The sequence below is a fragment of the Netta rufina genome, assembly GCF_964035555.1.
Source record: "Netta rufina genome assembly, chromosome: 2".
Taxonomy (NCBI): Eukaryota; Metazoa; Chordata; class Aves; order Anseriformes; family Anatidae; genus Netta; species Netta rufina.
In genome coordinates, this window is record NC_140124.1 from 41,527,012 (window position 1) to 41,551,969 (window position 24,958).

At 36.9% G+C, this 24,958-nt stretch overlaps 1 protein-coding gene across 1 annotated transcript in view; it reads right to left on the bottom strand.

Moving 5' to 3' along the window:
• NEK10 (NIMA related kinase 10) overlaps positions 1 to 24,958 on the bottom strand; it is a gene marked incomplete at both ends in the record, with an annotated part of 96,935 nt that overhangs the window by 23,146 nt on the left and 48,831 nt on the right. Inside the window, 5 exons of the mRNA XM_084306658.1 lie at positions 81 to 118; positions 1,685 to 1,733; positions 12,216 to 12,302; positions 12,391 to 12,580; positions 21,352 to 21,565. Coding sequence (XP_084162784.1) covers positions 81 to 118; positions 1,685 to 1,733; positions 12,216 to 12,302; positions 12,391 to 12,580; positions 21,352 to 21,565 — 578 coding nt within the window. The remainder of the gene's footprint in view (positions 1 to 80; positions 119 to 1,684; positions 1,734 to 12,215; positions 12,303 to 12,390; positions 12,581 to 21,351; positions 21,566 to 24,958) is intronic.

A 24,958-nucleotide genomic window follows, 5' to 3' on the forward strand; every position in this document is an offset into this window, starting at 1 on the left:
GGAAAATATGGTTTAAAAACTTGGAAACTATTAAGTTCAATTTCAGCTAAACTTTGATTCTATCACAGGCACAAAGTTACCTGGTCGCAGTCTTGATCCCAGGCCTTCAATATAATCTCTATTATTAAAGCAAAACAAAATAAAATGAATCAAAACAAAATAGAGTAGTTATAGTTACATTTGGCATCAGATGCTGTAGCGAAAATATTATAATTCCCTGACTTGTTCTCACATTTCCTCTAAACAAAGCCTGTCTGGATTCACTAGTTTATAACTGTGTGTTCATAAGTCTGGTTTACTCTACATGTCCAAAGTGGTAAACATTAAAATTAATTATAATAATAATAAAAGAATAATATTAGATCATTAGCAGAACATTATCTCAATGCCAGAAATATAATCCCATATGTTTTTTATAGCTATACTTAATACACTGTCCCAGCCTGAAGATTTCATTAGCTGATATAAGCAACAACAAATGGATACAGACAAATGGAAAACTGAAAGAACAGATATGATGTCCTGATGGCCAGTAGCCTCAACAACCCTCCCTGGCAATAATTTTTACTTACTTTTTAAGTAGTGAGGAAAATGAAAGTTTTAATGAGAAGTTATGAAGGATAAGATGATAGTTTTGCTAGTGTTTGCGTGAGGGGCAGAGATGGAATAAAAACAAAGGTGTTTGTTTTGGCGTACAACCGTTAGGAGTCTGCCATTACTGACTTCAGCAGGGGCTAAAGCTGGAAAGCTAGTGAGCAGTAAGTGACAGACAGGATGGTGATATGCTAAGAACAACTAAGAACAAGGAAATTGAGGGACTGTGATTTCGAAGATGTCACTAAAGCAGCTTAGTAAGAGCTGTTTCAGTAATACTCTTTAAATAAAAGCTGAATCAAACAGGGACTAAGGAAACAGGAGAGGAATCAATGCCAGTATTATAAATGCTCACCTAATTAAGTTAAAGGTAAGGGGGAAAAAATCAGAAGGCAGATGAAAACAAGTCATTTTTGGATTTTTTCACATGTGAAAGGAAAGCAGAAATTAAACTATAAAGTACAATCTATGAATAGAAGCAGTGTCAAAGACATTAGAAAAAATAATGATTGTTCAAGAATGCATTTGAGGCATTTCTTAATAAATTACAGAAAAAAAAAAAAAAAAAAAAAAAAAAAGAAAGACCTTTAGAAGGAGAATAGGGGAAAACATGCTATATTTTTTGGTTTATTTATGTTTTAGAAGTAATGAGCAGGACTCCAGAATTTCAGAAATAGATATCTAAGGTTATACAGAATGTCTAGAAGAGTTCAAAGGGTCATGATATTACTCTACACCATCAAACATGCAAGCACATTTTTCTGTGGAAAAATAGCTGCTTAAAAATGCACAACCAGAATTTGTCTAACCAGCTTACGTCAGTTTAGCTGATACAGCAAGGTTCACTTCTAAACCTTTATCAGTTTACTTCTAGTCCTTAAATTATTCATATAACATTTCTGTGTGCAAACACCCTCAAATAATATCTTCAGACAGATTGATTGTCATTGGCTGAGAAAAAATGAAGTTGTAATGGCGAGTAAGGAAATGTTTCATGGAGGTAAATAGTGCAGGTGTTCTGTTGTGAAATGACCAGATCATAACAATGGTCAGTTATATAATCTATATTAAAATCATAAATTATACCTACCTAATCTGAGGTTGTCTTTCAGAAGCACTGAGACTTTGTTTAATTATACCTGAAACAAATCCATAAACATTATCTCTGCATTAAATATATATATATACACACACACATAATAATACTTTCTATTTCCCAGATATGGTGTCAAAATAGCTTTTAAATAGAAATGGTAAATAACTCTAAATCCGCATTTGGATATGGAGTTGCTGTTTGATGTGTCAAAAATACACTTGCAATTTAGTCTCAGTCCTGTGCAGCATTTTATTAAATAGCTTCAGAATTTCACAGAAACATATAACACATGCTGACTGCATACCCACAAAAGATGTTATCTGGATTAGCATTAAGTAACTACCACTGCTACCACTGTAGCCACAACAACGTCTATAGTCTGGATAAGAAGCTAGAGCATTTACACGGTTTCTCAGAGGACCTTTGACAGGTTGAACCCTGTTCTTTGACAGGTCCTGAACCCTGTTCTACCAAAGTTTTATTGGCACCATTCTATTAGCCAACTTTGCAAACTATTACATATCTAATACCTTACCTCTTTAATAATCCTACTGATTTTAAGACCCTGAAGACAGGTATATGACCAGTAATTGGTCAAACATCCAATTGACAATAAAAACTGAAACAGAACTTTTATCATGTATTGCCTAGTGCCAAAAAAATATGAATAGCAAGGAGTAATAGTTGATGCTATTTATTTTTTATTGCACTTGGAAAGCATTGTCTTAATACAAACATTTTTCTTAAGCAGACATCTTAAGCACTGGTCTTAAAACATTCCTACAAAGCCATTCCTTTCATGCTAATTTCGACTTGAGACCACTCTTTCCTATGCATGCTTTTTGAAAGGGAAGGAATAAACATATGCTTAAATTAAAAGATATTTCATCTAACCGTAGGTCTAACTAGTAAAATAAGGAAATTCATTTTTCCCATACAACCATTGATTTTTGATACAAAACCCCATATCCTTGCATACATGAGATTATTTTCCACACTAGTAACATCACAAACGTTTTTATAAAACAAGAACAGAAGCATCTAGTCACTCAAATACTAGCTAATAAAATAAAGATTACGTAGTCTTACACTAGTTTTCCTGCTGTTGGTATACTGTAGTTATATTAGTCCTACTGTAGTTATATTAGTTCTAGAGCAACAGCAGAGGACTTTCAGAGAGCAAACGCATTTCTGAGATTTTTAATTTTTTTCCTTGTTTTCAAACATACTTTCAATTGTGCTCTGAAATACAGTGCCTCTGTCTTTCCTACTTTTCTCAGATCCATGAATTAAATTCATGACATGACATAACATGAACAAAAAAAAAAAAAAAAAAAAAAAAAAACTTGGAAGAGGCTGGGGAGGCTGGCATCTGTCCACACAATTCAGTTTAAACTCCCCCCATATTATGTATCTTTTATTTTGGCCAAACCTGTCTGCTTAAAAGGAAGACACAGATAGACAGAAATAAATAAATTAAAAAAAAAAAAATAGTATCTTATTTCTTGCTAATGTTCTGCATAGCAAAACAGACTTTGAAACTCTGTAGTAATTAATCCAAAAGTAAGTTTTGTAAGAGCAGTTGATGCAAATAAACCAGTCCCTTATAGATGCAAAGATATTTCAATTGACTTTTAAAAATAGATAGGAAAACGCAGTGTCCACTGCCTAGAAAGCAAGAAAGGCCTTTTGAAAAGTTATGATTGGACCTATTCATGGAATAGATATTTTAGCTGTGTATGCTGCAGACACAATAATAGATAGACAAAAGTAGAAGCTCTGACCAAACCTGAACCATGTTGCTTGGGATAAGGATTTTTAGTTACAGTCTCAGGCACTCTGCTATAAACCAAGAATATAATATATTTATGTAATATTTATGGGAGAAAATCTGTAACAGAAGACACCTGGCTAGAAAACTAAGACTGAACACAGCTGTTTCCTGGAATTTTGAAAACAGCTTCCCTTTACAAGAATTTATGTACTAAATTGGATCTGAAATACTACAACCTTTGGCTGTTTCAAAGAAACGGTCTCTCTATCAGTAAAGAGCTCATATCCAACAGTTCTTGATCAGTAAGATGACTCACCACATTTGACTTGCAAATCTGACAGCTTATGAGTATATTTGCAAATGCATGGTATTTCACACCAAAGAGTCTGTCTCACCACTCATTGTACATGGCAGAGATATAATATTTACTGATTCATATGCTAAAATTAGGAAAATACTTATTAATGTTAAAGTGAAAAGAAATATAAATAAATAAATAAATAAATAAAAGAAATCGTTGCAGAACATCACTAAACAACAGCCAACACCCCTCAGCCACATTTTTATAGCTTGTTATTATGTTAGAAACCTACAAAGCAACTCAACGGGAAGAGTCTATATTAGATACTATGAAAATGCTTCAGAATAATTTCTTCAACAAGGAGACTCAGACATCTAAAAACCATTATAACGCATATCCATGTGTGTATACTTGCACCCATCAAACACTAATGACTCTAGTAATAGTCTTGTGTGTAAGAGTTATTTTAAGCACTCTAAGCCAAACAGGGAGTAAGAAACTACGACACAGATGTTTAGGAAAGTTAACTAGCAGAAGTCATGAAGCACGCAGTAGATCCTGATGTTCAGCCCAGGGTTTTAGCTGGATATTTTCTTTAGCTGGATATTTTCCATTGTTACTCCTCTACTATAAATGGGAAGAGCAAGGCAATGTATGTTGTGTTCAAATGTCTTGCAAGAGGAAATTAATTAAGTTCAAGATGATCTCACGGAAAATGAAAGATAAATGCTCTATGTCTTTCCTGTTTTGTGTCCACCTTTGTTGGAACGTGAAAGACGTACAAAATCCAAAGATTTTGATTAGCATAAGGCTCCTTATTCTGAATAGATCTATGCAGATTCCTTGAGGATTTTTTAGAATAAATCAAATGAGATATCAAGAATTTTTCTCGCTGCTACTATAGCCTTTAATAGCTGATGTAATTAAAGTAACTTCTAACAGTTTAACATCATAGCATTCATTGGCATCAGTGCAAATCATAGAGATACATTCTAATATACATTTTAGTGTTTAGTGTTTTTCTGTTGCAGGCATCTAACCATGTAATTTCAAGAAAAAAGCTTAGAACGTGATATGAGTTCAGAAAAACCTAGAAGGATAGAAAGTTTTGCTTTAGCTTTCACTTCACTGGTATCTATAAATAAATAAGTAAAACTCTGAAAACTCAAGTTTCGTCAAGGTGATACCAAAACTGAATCAAGATTTCACATTTACAGACAACTTCAGTCTATCTCTTTGAATGAAATGGAAGTAAAGAAAGTGTTTTTTGTTTGGTTGGTTGGTTGGTTTTATTTGTTTGTTTTTGGTTTTGTTTTTTGAATGACAGCTTAATAATCTTGTCAGGATGAATTACCCGTCAAATTACCTTTATTTATATGATATACTCTTAGTAAACTGCCCTTTAAATCACCGTACTCTGGAATGGATATCTTTAACATTAATCTGGTTTGCAGATCAAACAGCATAAGTTTACTAGCAGTGACTACACGTAAACAAACAGAAGTTGCTATAAACATATTTTAAGCTTATCTCAAGCACCATACAGGAAAAACAGGACTTGTCAGATTTTAATGTAGTTGATGTCTAAAAAATCACATACATCAGATTAAGATCTCAAGAGAAATCTGAACCCTGGACAAAGGTAAACTGGGAAAAACAAGCCTACAAAACACTCAGATCTCTGAAACTCTCCACAGACAGCTCATTGTGCAAATTCTGAGTTTCTTAATGCAATAATCACTTTCAACTAAATTCTTGAAGCTTTCTCTATACAACCTAAAGAACCATGTACAGCAGATGTAAGAGTATCTTAGGCTGAGTCTTAGGGGTAATGTCTTGAAGAAGCAGTGTCTTCTAAAATCATCAAATCCAACACCAACTACAACCACTCTGAATAATAATAAAAATCTCTGTGATCACAGAACTTGCAAAACACAAGGTAGCTTCCTGCGAACTTTGCTGAAAACCCAAATTGTGAATGAAACTACTAGCTCCAGACAGAAGGTGCCATTACTGAATGGGTATTTCCTGGTATGTTTGCTGTTGCTCTCAAAAACAGATAAATCTGGAGCTAAGTGATAACCCTGACTCAGAATCCCATTATTTGCTACGTACAACATGCTGTAGTAGGTTTATGTGGCAAGGTTTTGGTAGCAGGTGCCCATAAGGGTGGCTTCTGTGAGAACAATATAGAAGCTGCCTCATGTTAGATAAGGGCCCTGCTGTTGGCCAGAGCCAAGCCAATAAGTGATGTTGTTTGTACCCCTCTGTGAGTGTATATTTAAGAAAAGGAAAAAATAAAACAGTGAGAAGCAGCCCTGCAGACCCCCAGGTCAGTGCAGCAGGAGGGTAGGAGGTGATCGCAGCAGCAGTTCCACTGCAGCCTGTGGAGAGGCCCCTGGTGGAGCAGGCTGTCCCCCTGCAGCCCATGGGTCCCACATGGAGCAGATCTCCACACTGCAGCCCCCCCATGGGTGGAGGAGCCCCCAGTGGAGCAGGTGGATGTGGCCTGGAGGAGGCTGCGGCCCATGGAGAGGCCCCGCAGGAGCAGGCCCCGGGCCGGAGCTGCAGCCTGTGGAGAGGAGCCCACACAGGAACAGGGGTCTGGGGGGAGCTACAGCCTGTGGGGGACCCGTGCTGGAGCAGTTTGCTCCTGGGGGATAGATGGACCACGTGGTACGGAGCCATGTGGGAGCAGTTCTTGAAGAGCTGCTGCCTGTAGGCAGCCCCCAAAGGATGGCATCCCGTGGGAGGGACCCCACATGGAGCAGGGAAAGAGAGTGACCGTGAAGGAGCGGTGGAGACGAAACATTAGGGACTGACCACAGCCCCCATTCCCCTGTTCCCTTGTGCTGCTCGGGTTGAGGAGGTGGAAGAGGGCAGATGGGGGAAACAGGTTTTTGGTTTCTTTCCTTTGTTTCTCACTTCTCTAGCTTGTTAGTAATAGGCAATAAATCTTACTATCTCCCTATTCAGAGTCTGTTTTGCCCATCACGATAATTGTTGAGCAATCTCCCCCTTTATCTCAAACCTTGAGCCCTTTGTGTCATATTTTCTCCCCCTTTCCTTTGAGGAGGAGGAGTGAGAGAGTGGCCGTGGTGGAACTCGGCTGCTTACCCGAGTAAAACCACCACACATGCAGAGTTCATTTATTGAAAGTATCCTAGTTTTGTAAGTTCCCAGTTATTGCACTTCATACTTTTAACTGCTTTGGGCATTACCGGCACAAGACTCAAGTTCTGTCAATTTGTAAACAAGTTGTTTTTCTAAAAGTTTAAAGACAGACACAGAAGACCTTTCTAGAGTTACTTCACTGTAATATTCTGGCAGATCTGTTGTCTCTTCCCTATATAGTTACCCTGAATTACATTACAATTACACTACAGAAATTTTGGCAAGAAAACAGAGTCCTGAATCTCTACTTCTTTTCTTACTGGTCAAGTCATGCAAGATCAGAGATTCCTCCAAATACTGGACACAGATACAGCACTATGAGGTAATAGAAAACTCGTGCAAGATCCAGCAGAATGACAGGACATTAAGTCTTCTTCACCTCATGAAAAGCTAGGAGCTGAGCAATTCTGAAATACCTATAGTGTATTTACCTTTTAGTTATGAAGAAGGTCAGAAGGCAAGTATATAAAAAACAGCGTTTTCTGATAGCATATTTTGCAGACAACTAGTCTTTTATTGCCTTTCTGAAGCATTATTTATGATACTACATTGTTCTGGCTGCAGTGTAAGTAAATATGATTCAAGAAAACAAAAAAATCTTTTCCAAAAAGTTTCCCAGAGGTGGAGTAAACATTTAAATTCTCATTCACCCAACTGGCATCTAGTACTTCTGAACTATTATGCCATAAGAGAGATCACATTTTCCTGCTATTTGGTTTTACCAGCAGAAATTTACAGTTGCACTGTAAATAAAAACAAATTAAAAAATAAAAATAAAAATAAAAATAAAAATAAAAATAAAAATAAAAATAAAAATAAAAATAAAAATAAAAATAAAAATGACTAAGCTAAGGTGTACTTGGGAATCTTCTTAATTTTAAAATAAGAAAAATGCAAATAAGCTGTTATCATCCTATCACTCTTCATTGCTTTTTGACTGTGTCCTTATTCTCTGTCCATCTCTATCATTTCAAATTATAAAGATTCAGGGGAAAAAAAAAAAAAAAAAAAAAAGATTACATCTTCCACTACTGCCTCTATGCATCTGAAATGTGCGTAATCTGATCCTGTAGACTTAATCATTTTAAGGAGCATGAAACTACTACTGAAGAATCTATATATCCTGCATTTGGCAATCATAGGAATTGTTAAAGAAATTGGTCTTGTGGAATGACATTGTCTAGACTAAGAACAACAGTCCCTTTCTTAAGTTATAATAAAAAGGCACAGGTTATGTAAAATTACTGAAATTTTGTTACAACTAGTAGACTATAAAAAAACAAATCACTGCTATACTCACACTCACCTGCATATCAGCTTCTGTACCACTGAGCAGCACAGCACATGACATCTTTTTACAAATTATTACCCAGTTTTAAATTAGAGGGATATATTTCCTTATTTACAGATTGTTTTCTCAGAAATTGATATGATGGCAGCATGATGAGACAGCCCCCTTCAAAACCCAAATCAATACACCTGCAATTTAATTGTCTTTTTCATGACAGCAGTTTCCAAATTAGCTAGATAGAAGTTGGTCATATTTATCCCTGCAATGCTGATGTGCTTGATAAATCATAGCTGATTATTAATATACTGTTAGATGTTTATTAGCAATGAATGGAGTATAACCCAAGCAATACCCAAATATCTGAAATTCATAATAATTTTTCAAAATTTATCTTTTCTTTTTCCATGGAAAGAAAAACCATCTGCTGGCATTTATTATAACTGAATACTAACTTCAACATCCAACAGAACTACAGATGATCTAAGAATGTATGACCACGTTACTATTTTTTTTTGAAAAAGCAATCTTGATGTTCCTATACATCAGTTAAACTTTATTTGCTTGGAGGAAAGTGTGCAATGACTTCTGGCAATGCTGGTTAAATTTACTGGGATTAATAGGAACTGGTTGGATCTTTCCAGTCAAAACCAGTTAATTAAAACAATGGAATTCACAGAATCACAGAATTTCTAGGTTGGAAGAGACCTCAAGATCATCGAGTCCAACCTCTGACCTAACGCTAACAGTCCTCCACTAAACCATACCCTAAGCTCTACATCTAAACGTCTTTTAAAGACCTCCAGGGATGGTGACTCCACCGCTTCCCTGGGCAGCCAGTTCCAATGTCTCACAACCCTTTCAGTAAAGAAGTTCTTCCTAACATCCAACCTAAAACTCCCCTGGTGCAACTTTAGCCCATTCCCCCTCATCCTGTCACCAGGCACGTGGGAGAACAGACCAACCCCCACCTCGCTACAGCCTCCCTTGAGGTACCTGTAGAGAGCGATAAGGTCGCCCCTGAGCCTCCTTTTCTCCAGGCTGAACAAGCCCAGCTCCCTCAGCCGCTCCTCGTAGGACTTGTTCTCCAGGTCCCTCACCAGCTTCATTGCCCTTCTCTGGACCCGCTCAAGCACCTCGATGTCCTTCTTGTAGCGAGGGGCCCAGAACTGAACACAGTACTCGAGGTGCGGCCTCACCAGAGCTGAGTACAGGGGGACGATCACTTCCCTAGCCCTGCTGGCCACACTGCTTCTTATATGAGCCAGGATGCTGTTGGCCTTCTTGGCCACCTGAGCACACTGCTGGCTCATGTTCAGCCGACTATCAACCAATACTCCCAGGTCCTTCTCTGCCAGGCAGCTTTCCAACCACTCATCTCTCAGTCTGTAGCTCTGCTTGGGGTTATTGCGCCCCAGGTGCAGGACCCGGCACTTGGCCTTGTTGAACTTCATGCAGTTGACCTCAGCCCATCGGTGCAGCCTATCCAGATCCTCCTGCAGAGCCTTCCTACCCTCGAGCAGATCGACACATGCACCTAACTTGGTGTCATCTGCGAACTTACTGAGGGTGCACTCAATGCCCTCATTCAGATCATCGATGATCTGCACCAAGCCCTGAGGAATGCCACTAGTGACCAGTCTCCAACTGGATTTGACTTCATTCACCATGACTCTTTGGGCCCAGCTATCCAGCCAGTTTCTAACCCAATGAAGCGTAATTTCTGGTATTTTCTGCTAAGTTGCATAATTCGTTAGTTCTTGGTTCTTAAAGAAAAATGAACAAGGAAATAATTACCAGTAGCACTTTGGGTGTGGCAAGTAATAAACCACACAGAGATTTCCAATGTCTCTTAACATTGCTGAACTAGCTTACAAAGAATTCAGTTTCTGGGTGACACATGAAGTATTACTCTTCAAAATAAGCACCAAAACAGAATATTTCAGCTGCTGTTCCTTAAGGGATTCTGCCTATGCATTCTCCTCCCAGCATCAGGCTATGCCTCTCTGTACCTGGTAACCTTATCCTGCCACTGTCTTAGCACAAAAGAGCAATAAAGGAAATAAATAAATATTTTATATTTTTTTTTAAGAAAATGTTGGTAAGAAACTCAAGGCTGGCTGCGACAGGTCATCCAATTTATAGAATGGCAGGCTACCCAATTATAAATAGCAAATTAAGTTAATAGATTATAAGCAGAATTATCAAATCAGTTAGTTGCTCTTAACTAACGGCTAGACAGTTCAATTAATAGCGGTCAAGTTTTTCCGTACCTGCAACAAAATTTGAAGGAAATCTAGCTTGCGAGTAGCACTACAAACAGATTAAGTAATATTACCTTATGGTTTTGAAGCCTGGATCCTTGCACCAATAAAATTTGTTAATCTTATTACCTTCACATTTAAAAAGGCCATTTTAAAAGATCCACAGATTTTCTGTCAGAACTTCATAGTATAAACAAAAATCTTGAATTTCTTTAGTTCTAATATGGCTTTTTTTTTCTAGTATAATATGTTCTTTAATTTTCCTCTAATGTGATCAGAATCCCATCCCATTTAATACTTAGATCACCATAGATCATATTTTAGCAGGCAGCCTATGCACGTACAGACTGGGCGATGAGACGCTGGAGAGCAGCCTAGAAGAGAGGGATCTGGGGGTCGTGGTAGACAGCAAGTTGAATATGAGCCAGCAGTGTGCCCTGGCAGCCAGGAGGGCCAACCGTGTCCTGGGGTGCATCAAGCACGGCATCGCTAGTAGGTCAAGGGAGGTGATTGTCCCGCTCTACTCTGCGCTGGTGCGGCCTCACCTTGAGTACTGTGTGCAGATCTGGGCACCACAGTATAAAAAGGACATGAAACTGTTGGAAAGTGTCCAGAGGAGGGCTACGAAGATGGTGAAAGGCCTGGAGGGGAAGATGTACGAAGAACGGCTGAGGTCACTGGGCCTGTTCAGCCTGGAGAAGAGGAGGCTGAGGGGAGACCTCATCACAGTCTACAACTTCCTCGTAAGGGGGTGTCGAGAGGCAGGAGACCTTTTCTCCATTAACACCAGTGACAGGACCCGCGGGAATGGGGTTAAGCTGAGGCAGGGGAAATTTAGGCTTGACATCAGGAGGGGGTTCTTCACAGAGAGGGTGGTTGCACACTGGAACAGGCTCCCCAGGGAAGTGGTCACTGCACCGAGCCTGTCTGAATTTAAGAAGAGATTGGACTGTGCACTTAGTCACATGGTCTGAACTTTTGGGTAGACCTGTGCGGTGTCAAGAGTTGGACTTGATGATCCTTAAGGGTCCCTTCCAACTCAGGATATTCTATGATTCTATGATTACTGATGTCACAACTTTTTTCTTTTTTATATTTGAATATAATTTCCTTTTCATATTTGAATATAATACAAAAACTATTACTTAACACTCAACATAGCTGATGCCTTCCTAACTGATTGCCACAAGTAACTAAAGGCAGAATGATTGCTGTGTTTTGTCATATAATCACTTCCTAATTTTATTCTAGTTATTCAGCATTTCTGTGGTTCCTTTCAATGAACTCACCTGCACAGCTAATGCTTGCCTCTACCAAGTTTTTTTTTACACCCTCTAACAGTGCACTCCATTTATTCATATGCATGTAATTCCTGTTACTGAGATGACAGTTCTCATGCTGTCTGCCTTCTGTTTCTTATCAACTTTAGTTACCTTATGCTCAAATCTAAAATCACCTTCTTTGTCAAGTTGCTCAATAATATTCCAGTTTCCATAGCCATTCCTTGAACATACGGGGATGAGCTACATAAAGAAAATGTGATAGAAAATATATTACCCTGGAAATGGGTGCCACAGAGGCACAGCTATTTTAATTTTGTATTACTTAGGACCCACAACAGATGGTGAACTTGCAATGAATCATAAAATACCCAACTATTTTAGAATACATGACAATTTAACTGTTAGAAAGTATTATACCCCTTGCTTCTTAAGGGATCTTACCAAAAGGAGATTCTTTCAAATGACTTGGGCTGGAGCTACTTGAATTGTCCAATACATCCAGCTCATCGTCTAATTCTGAGAACATACCTGCACATAAAAATGAAAGCAAAACAACTTTTAACCCACCTCCGAGCAGCATAATAGTACTCCTGATTTTTCTTTTGCTGATTAATACCTTTCTCAGAGTTTTCTAAAGTGCTGTTGTTCTCTATCAGGATTTCTTCATAAGTTCTTTCCTCATCCTCATTCTTTCCACATGCAGACTGAAAACTTTCATCTGGAATGTAAATGTTTTCTGAAAATTCAGTTTTGCAACTAGGTGTTCCATTGGTGCTGCTAAGAAGGCTCAACTTCTCATAATGCTTCTGACAACAAAGAGCAAAAAGGAAATGTTACATACTGCCCCTATATAGCATCCATTAGAAAACATGAAAGAGTGACTCGTCTATCACATGCACAGATTAAAATGTACATGTAGTTCCCACATAGCTGTTAGTTCAGAACTAGATGGTGCCAGGTTCAGCTGCTGATTCTAAATTTAGAGCAAAACTTGTCAAATTCTTAATATAGCCTAATTATTTTGAGCCTTTACATAAAAAGCATCTTTGATTGTGGTGAAGGTCTTTTCATAACAAGCACTTAAAAGAAAATAAAATGAAAAAAAATGCCAGACCATGAAGAAACTGAAAACCATAAAAATAAATGATTGGACAAGGAGAGTATGAATCCCATATACAAGCTGTGGGAGATTTATTCTCTTCCATCTTACATAATAATAAGAAGGTGACTTCTGGACAACACAAAACCTGCACAACAATCAAGATGGTAGTAAAATACCAAGCAAACTTGATGTAATGAGATGTGATGGGATGCCAAAGAGACTCGCCAAGGCTGAACTGACCAAATGCTGATTGGCATTACCAAAGAACTGCCTAGAAAATCAAAACATGGAAATAAATTATTTACCTGTCTCATTCAAGTGCCGAATTTTGCCTATAGCAAGGGATTCTTTAATGAAAATAAAATTCTACCTCTGCTGTTGTCTTTGTTTATATCCTTTCTGGAAAGAACAGAAATACTTGATCCCTGTTATTGCTTCCATTTTAATGCAATGATTTTTGAAAGCAGACTGTTTTTTATGATCTTTCTCTATATTGTTGCAAGTCCTCTCATACTGCTGCTGTTGTGCACAAATAAATTCAAGTTTTAGTTTTACTTTTTCCAGAGCAAAGTGTAATAAAGATTAGGGGATAAATTATATAAACAGATCAGATTAAACAAATTATTGCCTTTAGTACAAAGGTAATGTCAGGAGATAATAATAATACATTTCTAAATCATTTTATTCTTACCATGTGTTAAAGGCCATTCAGCCTTTATCTAAGACAGTGTTCTTCCCCAGTCTTTTTCATGGAGAATTTTGACCTTACTGGGACACAGCAGAATGGTACAGTCTGAAAACCCTTACTCATGCATCCCTGAGCACTGACTATCCCATTGTCTGCTTCAAGTATTTCTCTATCTTTTGTTCTACTCCCAACACTATAACTTAACTTGTAAAAGATGGCTCATCAGGATTTTCACTTTAAATTCTGTTGGGAAAAGTATTTTGTATTTCAGCAATGGACTTATGTCAAGATGCCACAATAGCAGTTTCCACAGCATAGCATAGTATGGCAGCCTCTAAAGGTGACTCTAAAGCTCACTTAGAGCGGTCTAGTCATGGCAGATGGACATGCTTTCTGTGCTCTAAACAGGCAGTGCCCAATTACTGAAGAGAGGTAGCTTTCCCATTCTATGACATAAAAAGCAGGGTAAAGGGAGAAGGATCAAATGTTGTCAATACCAAACTACACACTCAAATGACAAATTGTTAACAATAATCTGTAAATCATGATGAGCTAAGGGAAAGAAAAAAAAAAGGATCAAAACCACCATATTTTAACTTACTTCTTTCTGTAGTAGGGCAACAGCTCTTGTGCACCAGCAACAAGAAGTATATGTTATTTGCAATGTTGTTGTAATGTTGTAAGGCTTTTGACAATGTTTCTCATAATATCTTACAGGAAAGCTAGGGAAGTGTGAGCTAGAGAAAACCATAATAATACAGCTGGTTGTACAACAGACAAGAAAAATCATGCTCAACTTGGTCATTGCTTTGAGGGTTTGTTATACTGAAAATGGGTAATGAGTACAATTTTTCTGGATCCTTTTTGACCTTGGTCCAAAAATGCTCAATACAGTCACTGAATTCCAATGATAATTTGCATAATGGGATAGATGCAGTGTCCATTAAACATGCATAGACTGCAATATATGCATGTATGTTGTATTACAGCATACACACCATACACAAAGTTGTGTCAATGCAAGTGACAGATTTTAAATACAGGTTTGAGAAACTGTAGAAACTGGGGAAAAAAATAAAGAGGGAAAATACAAAGCTCTATGAGCACAAACAACTGTACAAGCATACAGACTTGGGGAAGGACTAGTAAGACAGCATCTCCACAGGGAAATGTTTGAGAACTTTGGTGGATCAGAAATAGAGCATGACTGAACAATATCATACTGCTATGAAAAAGTAAACATACTGTGATATGAGAAGAGGAAAATCATCTTAAGAGCTGTGCAATCTTTCTTCTCAGTACCAATAAGATTCTCACTTGGAGTAACTAAATCCAGTTTTGACTACACTTTAACAAAGTGGAGAGCACTTAAAGGAGAGATGTGAGAATAATCAGAGGTTTAGAAGACATGACTTACAAAGACTGATGGAATTTGATTATTCAGTCCAAATTAAAATAATGACAGAGGATATAAGAGGTAAGAACTAAGTCCCACATATTTTCACTGTGGAGAGGACAAAAAGTAAACAGCTTAAGGTGCAACAAATAAAATTTAGGTTAGAATTTAAGACCACAAAGCACGAAGGAAGGACTTAACTGCTGCATCTACTTGGAATCCTGCAGAGAGAAGTATTCACGCTCTACGTAACAAGTTTGAATGTGCTCTACAAATCTAATGTTCTGAAGACATGCTGGATTTACTGCTCTCAGACCAATTATATAGTAGTTAAGAGTGGATCTGACAATTTCAGGTGTTGTATACATGCCATATATGCACATGCATATTTCCTGGAAACAAGACATACATAATACGTCTATTCTGTCAAACATACAATGTGAGACCAACATTTTCTGAAGAAAATATCAGAAAAACTGCAGATACAGGACACAGCACATTATACTGTGCTATGGGTTTTCCAATTACCTTCTGATAGTGCTTCAGCACTCCTGATAGTGCTCCACACGTTATCTTTGTCAGGCATAAAAGACTGACTCAGACACTCAATCACTGAAAGTAAAGACAGTTTCTACACTTCTGCTGTTTCCAAACTGTTCCCTACTGTGGGATAGACACATAGAGACATTTCTATTGCTAAACATTTTTATGAATGAATGGTCAAATACCAGTCAGGAGTGACACACAGCTCTGAGGCTCAGAGATTTCTTGGAAACAAGAATTTCTGACAACTCTTCTTGCCTTATTTCTGTGATTATATTGAAGAACTTTGACATACTAATAATTGAAGTGAAATTAAACGTATTATGGGTTTGCCCTTAAAAGCAGTAACTTCTAGCATTTAAATTTTAATTCCAGTACCTGCTACTTAAATTCCAAAACTGAGAACTGTCAGAACAAAATCAACAGAGTGAAAGATGGATGAAAAAAACGGCTTGTGGAATGCTAAACTTCCGTGACATTCCTGAGCCCTCACTTATTTTCAAAGCAATGGGAATTGTATGCAGTGGTGCACATACTGGAACTATCACACTTTTTCTTTTTTTTTTTTTTTTTTTCCTATAAATAGAGTATTCTAACTTAATGTAATGATTGGACTACATTGCTGCAACACTAATACCCTGTTGCATTCTAGTGATGTATAATCAAACACTCTATTTGCTTCAGCCAATATAAAAAAACACCTACTACCTTCATAGGCAGCTTTTTTAAGAAAAATCTTTATACATTGATTGTCTGAATTGAACAAATAAAAGACGTATCCAGCTACTCAGAAAAAGGAAATTAAAATGAACATTGCTCCCATTTTTGTTTCTGTGTCTGAGTTAACAAGAAAAATGGATGAATTAAAATTGAATTGCTAATTAAGTACTACTTTGTAATGCATGTGGTGATGCTTAGAAACTACCAATGTACTTATTAGCAGGATCAAATTGCCAACAGTGCAAAACTGAATTTGGATGTGGGGGTAGATGACTTGGTAAAAATGGTTACATCATTTTGTCCTTCTATGCCTTTCACATAGCTATGAGCGTGTCCTCTTTTCTAAAAAAAAATTGAGGAAATCGATGCCAGCTTTTAATCGCAAGAATTATTGTAGCCTGCAGGGTGACTACAGAAGTATGGACTTGTAAACCATGAGCTTTAACTCTTCCTCTTTTGGCCACACATCTCCATGAACAAAGAAACAGATTGAGATAAGCAAATTTGATTCTTATGGATAAAGAAGAGTGGAAGCAGTAATGTTCTGTACAGTACATGTTCTGTATTTACAGGCATTCTTAGGAAACATATCATAGTTATTTACATTAGGGTCTTCCTCAAAGTAGTGACATACAAAAAAATGTCAGCTTATCAGTTGACTTACGCTGCTGCTGTTTCTAAACCAATCTTGAAAAGATATAATAGAATATTTTAGTTATCTAAAAATATTTTAATTATCTAAAAATCTATGAAAGTAGATTATTCATGCTGTGGATGGAAGATGGAAAAACTGCACAGACATTTCAAGTCTGACCAGGCTCTTCAGTTTAGATGCTGACCTGTCTGAAAACTATTATATTGCTTCTTTCACTACTTCTACCCAATAAATAGTTGATCTGCTTCTGCAAGAGATAAAGCCAGGCTTCTTAGCATAGGCTGAAATCAAGCAGAACAATCAGAGTATGGTTCCTAGCAGTGACATCCAAGCCCACTAGAGATACAAAACCTTGATATCTGCAGATCTAGGTCCTATGACCTGCACCAAAAATTCCTATGTAAAAGTAAAATGATTAATTGGGGGGTCTATGTAGCATGCTTTCTAGCATGCTGGAAGACTCACCAATTCAAGTGTGAAATCAGGAAAATTCAGAGAGAAAACTTTTATGTTGCTCATAAACATTCTTGTGCGTTTGAACATTAAGACAAAGCACTCAACTAATGGTAACCCAAATGGACCAGTTTAGACCAAACACTGGTAAGGCGTGAATTCTGACACCCCATTAGCCCTAACAGAAGCTAGATATAGAGCTACTCTTCTAGATTGCACTATCGTAAAAGTAAATAAATAAATAAAATAAAATAAAATAAAATAAAATAAAATAAAATAAAATAAAATAAAATAAAATAAAATAAAATGTACATACTTTTCCATTGCCTAGGCACAGCACAGTTGGAAACTTTATCTGAATATATAGATTTGTGTCTAAGGATTGTAAAATAAAATATACATTCAAATGACATTACTAATACAAAAGTGAAAATAAGCTTAACTTCCCAAAGAATACAGTTTATAAAATCCTGCTATAGAGAAGGATTGTGACAGTACATGTATGCCAGATGCACAAACTAGAAATGCAGAAATGAAGAAAAAGAAGGTACTCTGAAAATACGTTAAAAATGGGCAGACATGACAGACTACCCGGCTGCCAAGAGTAGCAAGAGGTAGAAATGATTCCTATATTGTTATATATATGTTAGCTGACAGATTGAAATTGTAAAATTTACATCTTTCTCTCCCACATTCAAAATCATAGAATTATAGAATGGTTTGGATTGGAATAGACCTTAAGGATGACCTTGTTCCAACCCCCCTGCCACGGACAGGAATACCTCCCACCAGACCAGGTTGCCTAAAGCCCCATCCAGCCTGGCCTTGAACACCTCCAGGAATGGGGCATCCACAGCTTCTCTGGGCAGCCTGTGCCAGTGCCTGTGCCTCACCACCCTCACAGTAAATAATTTATTCCTAATATAGCTGATCTCAATATTCATCATTCTATATTGTTTTGGAGGGCAACTGAACATTCTAAAGAAAAACATACTTTGTCATACAAAGCGCAGGTTTTTACCTGATTTGTTTTTGTTATATTGGTATTTTAAGCTAAAAAAATCTGGCAGTAGGAAAAAAGTTACTCTGTTTATATGCTAAATAATATGTGAACATACTTATCAAGGGCTTCTAAGCATTATTTTTAAGTTAACAATACGTCAGGATATGTGCAGTAAATATGCTAATAATTGCTGATGGCCATGTACTCAAATGTTTATTTCCAAAGAACTAGAAGTAACTTATTTTGACTTTTTTGTACATAGTCAAAGTAATATCTACACTTTACAAATCTAGATATCAGAAATAAATAAATAAATAAATAACAAAAAAAAAAGAAAAAAAGAAAAAAAAAAGGGGAAAAAAGCAATAATATTCATATTTGGTTATTCTCATATCTTTAAAGGAAAATATTAAAAAGATACTTTAATTATTACTTAAAACTACTGTTATTTTAGGGCATTATGTGAGATAATTACTACTACTATAACTACTGGTTTAGGTCCTTTGTACTCTGTGTTGTGTCAGCAAATTTTAACCTTTCAGAACTAAACACACTAACTCTATTAAATATCTCTCATCCTTACATCTGCACCTATTCTCACCTAAACAACATCTATAGAAGACAAGGAAAAATAAAAATACAGGTAAGAAACTCATAATGATTCTCTTGCTAGGATTTTCCTCAGGAATGGATTCTGTGCTATACTTGTCAGGCAAGGTAACTGAACTTCTTAAGCATCATCTACTGACCTTTCACATTACCTACTTATCAGTTTCCATACTTGTCTTAAACTATTTATAAAACAGATTTTGCTCTGGCTGTAGAAGACCTATGCTGCATAGTTCCATAAGCAAGGACACAGAGCATGCACTTTATTTCAGAAGCATTGACAATGTGACACAACTGGGATGAAAAAGGAGGCCATAAGTACATTTAAGTGGGGAAAAAAAAAAAAGAAAAAAAAGGTAAGATAACTGGCTTCCACAAAGCATTGAACAACATGGCAGAAACACTGAATTCCCTAACACCATGGAAAAATGACAAATTGCCTGGCTGTGGAACTGCCGGAGCCTCGACTAAGATGAATTAGGTTGTCCATACCTGACAAAGTTTTTATTTCAGGAACAACTACTTGTTGCTTGATTCTTCCCAATGTTTTAATTCAGAATGTTGTCTTTTTTCTTTTTTTTTTTTTTTTTTTTTTTTTTTTTTTTTTTTATAAATCCTCCAATTTCATAAAGTTTCCTTATGATAGTGAAAACAAGGAAACAACATGGCTCCTTTTGTTTCTAAGCCCTGTAGCACTCCTCTGAAATTCGGAAAATTCTATCTTGATTTGTTCTGTTTTACTTAGAGCAAGAACACAGCCAGGTTTCCCACTTCTCATTAGCGAGCCATACTCTCTCAGCTTCTGTAGTGTTCTGGATCTTTCTCAGAGTGTCCTGTTTTTAGCTGTTTCATTTAATACACAAAAGAAAATATGCAGTGGAGTGGAAGTAGAATTACAATATTCCTTTCTTGAGAAGACTAGCCATTATATCCTAAAACACAGAGAAACTTTCCTCTTCTTTTTGTATATAGGTGTATTTTTTAAGTATTTATACAAGAATTTACACTCTAAGTGCAATGTAAAGTTATGAGTCATATCATATCTTACAAGTATCTGGATAGAACACTTTTCTCAAAGCAGGATAATTGCACTGAAATCCAAAATCAAGCAGCTTTATATCCATAGGTGTTTTTGCAAATTTCATCATATCTATTCAAGAGAATGACTAAACCAAGATTTGAAAAATAATGATATACAACAAGTTTCCAAACATGTAGGGTAAGAAAACTCAATAAATATGGAAAATAATTGTTCATAGTGCTTTACATTATAAATCTTATCTTTTATCTTTATTCCATATTCATACCTCTTACTTTTCAAACTGCAGTGGGTTTTTTGATTTTTTTTTTGGAAGTTGTTGGCAAATTTTTCATTGAGAGAAAAAAAGAGTGTATAATACAAATACTTATCTTGGATTAATAGTTCAAAAAGCTACAGAAAAAAAAAAATCATCAATTACTACAAACTTTCTACTCAACCAGGCACATGAAGACAAAAAACATGTAAAAAAAATACGTGTTTGGAACCAGCCATACCTAAAAAATCTTTTTTACTACTTCAGTGCAAACTATTGAGCCCTGATAAAAATAAAAAATAAAAAATAAAAAATCTGTTTTTTCTGACCGTGATACAAAAGAGTAGTGGTGTAAATCACAACTTCACTTTATAATTACCTTAACAATAATTTACACAGGAAAAAAAAAAAAAAAAAAAAAAAAAAGCCTTTTTAAGGAAGGCTTAAAGAAAATTAAGAAAATTCTCCAGGATCACATACAAGATTGTTTCATTATGTAAAATACTGAATCCTTCATGAAGAGTGCTTAAAACATAGCCTGAAGCAAACAAAAGAACTTTAAGTATTTCATCTGAACTGTATCAGACAGTAAGAAAGCACTAGCAAATACCTTATCAGCTTCACTGCTCTTTATCTAGCAATCTGTAATTAAAAATTATGTTTATATATGTTCCATTTTCTAGGTGCCATTGTTTGTGAATCATGCAACAGGTTATGCATTTGTTTCACTCTAGCTAAGTGTATATTTTCCTATTCACAAATATGCAATATTAATTATTATTTAATAATTTATTATTATTTAATAATTTATTTATTAATTATTAATTGAACATTATAAAATTCTATCAAAACAGCAAGTATGTTCATAATAAGACCATTTTCCTAAGTGAAATAACAGTAGGTTTTAAGTTACCGTTATTTTTGCTGCACAAGCATGTCCACAAAAAAAATGAATGAATAGCGGGTTAAAAAATTAAAAGTCTACATGGAAAAATGTTTTAAGATAATGGGTCTTTTCATTTTGATTTATTTTCTGCCAGTATTATTGTACCTTATTTTCTCAGATATGACACACAGTGATAAGCAAAAATAAAGCCTAGTATATGTACGTACTTGTGGTAAAGTGGAAAGCTGACGGTGACAGGTTACTGCATTTCGATTAGCCTCCATGAAGTACCTCTGGGTTCGTCTCCTCTCCCGCTCCATTTTCTTCTCCAACATGAGATGGGAGGTGGATAAAACATCCAAGTATTTCATCATCACATCAGACAGCAGAGAGCTGACCTCCACTATGTCTGGACGTGTCTCTGCATCAGGAGTCAAGCACCTATAGAAAGAACCATTCTCTAATGAATACTGATTACTTCTTTCTTGGAAGCCGTTTCCTACCACTGCATTCCTCCATTGGTATTTATTAAACCATGCTGGCCAGCACTTGAGATAAAACAGAAATTTAGCAAGGTAACAATTTCAAGTTCTTATGCACTCAAAGTTCACAAATGGATACAATTCAGAAAGGCATAAATAATTTTAAGCAAAAAGACTGAAGGGAGAACATCTGCTAGCTTATAAAAATGTTATTGCCAAAGTCTTCATAGTGAGAAAATTATCAAGCAGCATTTTCCTGTTCAAGAGAGACGTAGAAGCTGTCACAACAGACTGTACAGCAGGTGCACAAAGGGGCCCAAAAACTCTGCTCAAGCCAGTATGGGACAGCTTGACACTGAGCAGCCTTGGTATTAACACACCACAGAGCACAGTCTCCAGCATCAGCTGGAATAATTGTCCTTGGCACTTCAGAGTCACCAACCCAGACAGAACTGCTATGGGGGGATGCTGCTGTGCAGGTCTTGGGCTGCAGGGAGTGCAGTATGTGCTGTCAGTAGGATGTACAGGAGATTGACAAGATCTTCACAGAGACTTTGCAGAGATAAGGACTATAAATAATGCAAAAGAGGAAGGAAATCTAGATATTACCCTCAAAGGAGCAGTGGACAGAGGCTCCTGAGATGGGGAAAGGCTGGAGGTTTGTGACTTCTGCCAGCAGAAGGAAGGCTCTTTCTCTGAAAATCTGTAACTACAGAATAGGTACAGTGACCTGGGAATGGGTGAGAAGGATCAAGAACTAACAGAGGACATACCAGAGCCAGATGAGTCTGAATCAAGTGTCACAAATAAGAAGCAGCAGCTGACAATCATTTAAGATTCCCTGTTGTGGGGAACAGAGGCACCTATCTACTGATCTGACTGTGAAATCTCTTGTTTGTGAGGTGTTTGGGTTCAGGCTGTAGTGGAAAGACTAACAAGACTCATCTGACCTTTGGGCCATTACCTTGTTGCTCATCCATATGGACACCAATGATTCTAGGGACAATTCTGAACATACCAAACATGACTACAAAGTATTGGGACCAAGAGTGAAGGGGAAAGGGCTGAGGTAGTGATCTCAATTCTTTCAATGTGGGGGAAAGGCTCAAATCAGGGTGGAGGCAGCCTGCAGATGTCAACACCTCACATGGTGCAGTCAAGAGCTTGTGTGTAAGGATCAAAGGAACAGATCCAACATGGGTGATGTTATGTTAGATACCTACTATAACAAGCACACAAAGGACAAGTAGGTGACTGGGAACAGCCAGGATGGATTTACCAAACTCCAGCCATACCTGATGAACCTGACTTGCTCTCTATGATGAGATTGCTGGAACTGCGGACAACAGGAGGGCAGTACATGCTGTGTATAACTTCACTGTAGCAAGGCATTTGACACAATAACCTACAGTATCCAGATGACTACAAATGGAGTATGATTACAATTGAAAATGATTGCCTGAACTTACTGGCTCAAATAGGTGTGTCATCAGCAGTACAAAGTCCAGATGGTGGCTGAAAGTAGCACCCTTCAGGGATTGATACTGGGCTACTAATGTCTTTCTTAAAGACCTAGAAGATGGGATGCACTCTCAAAAAGCTTGTGAACACTAAATTGCAGGGAGCTGTTGACACACAGGGAGCAGGGCTGCTATCAGAGGGGCCTGGACTAGTTACACAGAGGTCTGATTGCTATCTTTATAATGGAAGAGCATGGTGGTTTATCCCAGTAGGCAGCTAAACACCATGCAGCTGTTCACTCACTCCCCTTGCAGTGGAATGGAGGAGAAAATTGGAGGAAAAAAAAGTAAGAAAAAAAAAAAAAGTAAAATCCATGGGCTGAGATAAAGATTGCTGTGTAATAATAATAATAAAAATAATATATAAAACAAGTGAAGCACAATATAATTGCCCATTACCTAATGACCAATGCCCATGAAGTCCCCAAGCAGCATCCCACCCCTGGCCAACCCCCCTGTTCAGTTCTATTGTTCAGCAGGACACCACATGGTGCGGGACATCCCTTTGGACATTTTGGGTCAGCTGTCCTGACTGTGTCCCCTCCCAGCTTCTTGGGCACCCTCAGCCTCCTTGCCGGCAGGGCAGCACAAGAAGCAAAACAGTCCTTGGCTGTGTGTAAGCACTGCTCTCCAACAAGTACAAGCATTGACATGTTATCAACATTACTCTCTTCCTAAATCACACAACACCATACCATACAAGGAAGAAAATTAACTCTATCCGAGCCAAAACCAATACAGACAGTATAGAAAAGATGGAGCCAGATTCTTCTCAGAGGTGCACAATGATAGGGCAAGAGAAAACATACATAAGTTAGAACACAGAAGAGTCCAATTAGATATGAGGGTTATTTTTACTACTAATATTGTTATTATTACTTTTAATCCCAAAGGTGGATAAGCACTGGAAGAGAACCCAGAAAAGTCGTGGGATCTCTGTCCTTCAATATTTAGAACTCAGACAAGATCCAGACAACCCATATCTAATTGTCTCTGCTTTGAGCAAAGACCACTGGGGTCAATTCCAACCTAAATTACTCTGCAGTTCTGTGTTTCATCTTTCAGGCACTCTAGGGAACTGTTTAGTAACTGTAATCAAATACGATAAAGTTCATTTTTAAATCCCCAGAATATTTTGTACATAGGGTAGGGTATGAAGGCCATCAGAGACAGTTCTTTATGTGCTATAAATTGTCTTAAATCTATTAACTCCAGTTGACCTGATAATTTACTGTGATTTGCTTTCAGAGTATTATTGACCAGCTAGCATACAGACACACTTGACCCAACACCCTTCTTCAAAGAAAAGTGTCACTGAATGATTTTATTATTTCTAAAACAGTACAACAGTGTAACTCACATGTAAAGTAGCAGTTTTAAAAATGTTTTTACAGTACCTAAACTTCTGGATTTTAATCTCATTTTTTTGTTGTTTGTTTGTTCAAATTTGCTCAAATTTAGTTAGGTAATCTCTTTGATTATCATAACTACCTGTTTAATTTAAAATATTAAATTTCATATAAATAGACACAAGTTTTTCACCCTTAAGAACTGTCCCATTTGATTTTTCTTCTGATTTTTAATTCATAGAGACTGGTCAAAATTTCCGAGAACCATGGGGGCTATAAAAGATTTCTGATAGGTCTTTAGACTATTTCCCTTGTATCTAGAAAGAACCAATTAATTGATGACTAAGCACTGAAAGACTTTGGTGCTGATAATTCTGGAATTTTCTTTGTTAGCTTAATCCAATAAAATTGTAACAATAATGAATAATGACAATACTGAATGCAAATCTCCAGTTGCAAAATGAAGTTTTTAGTTTTCTAATC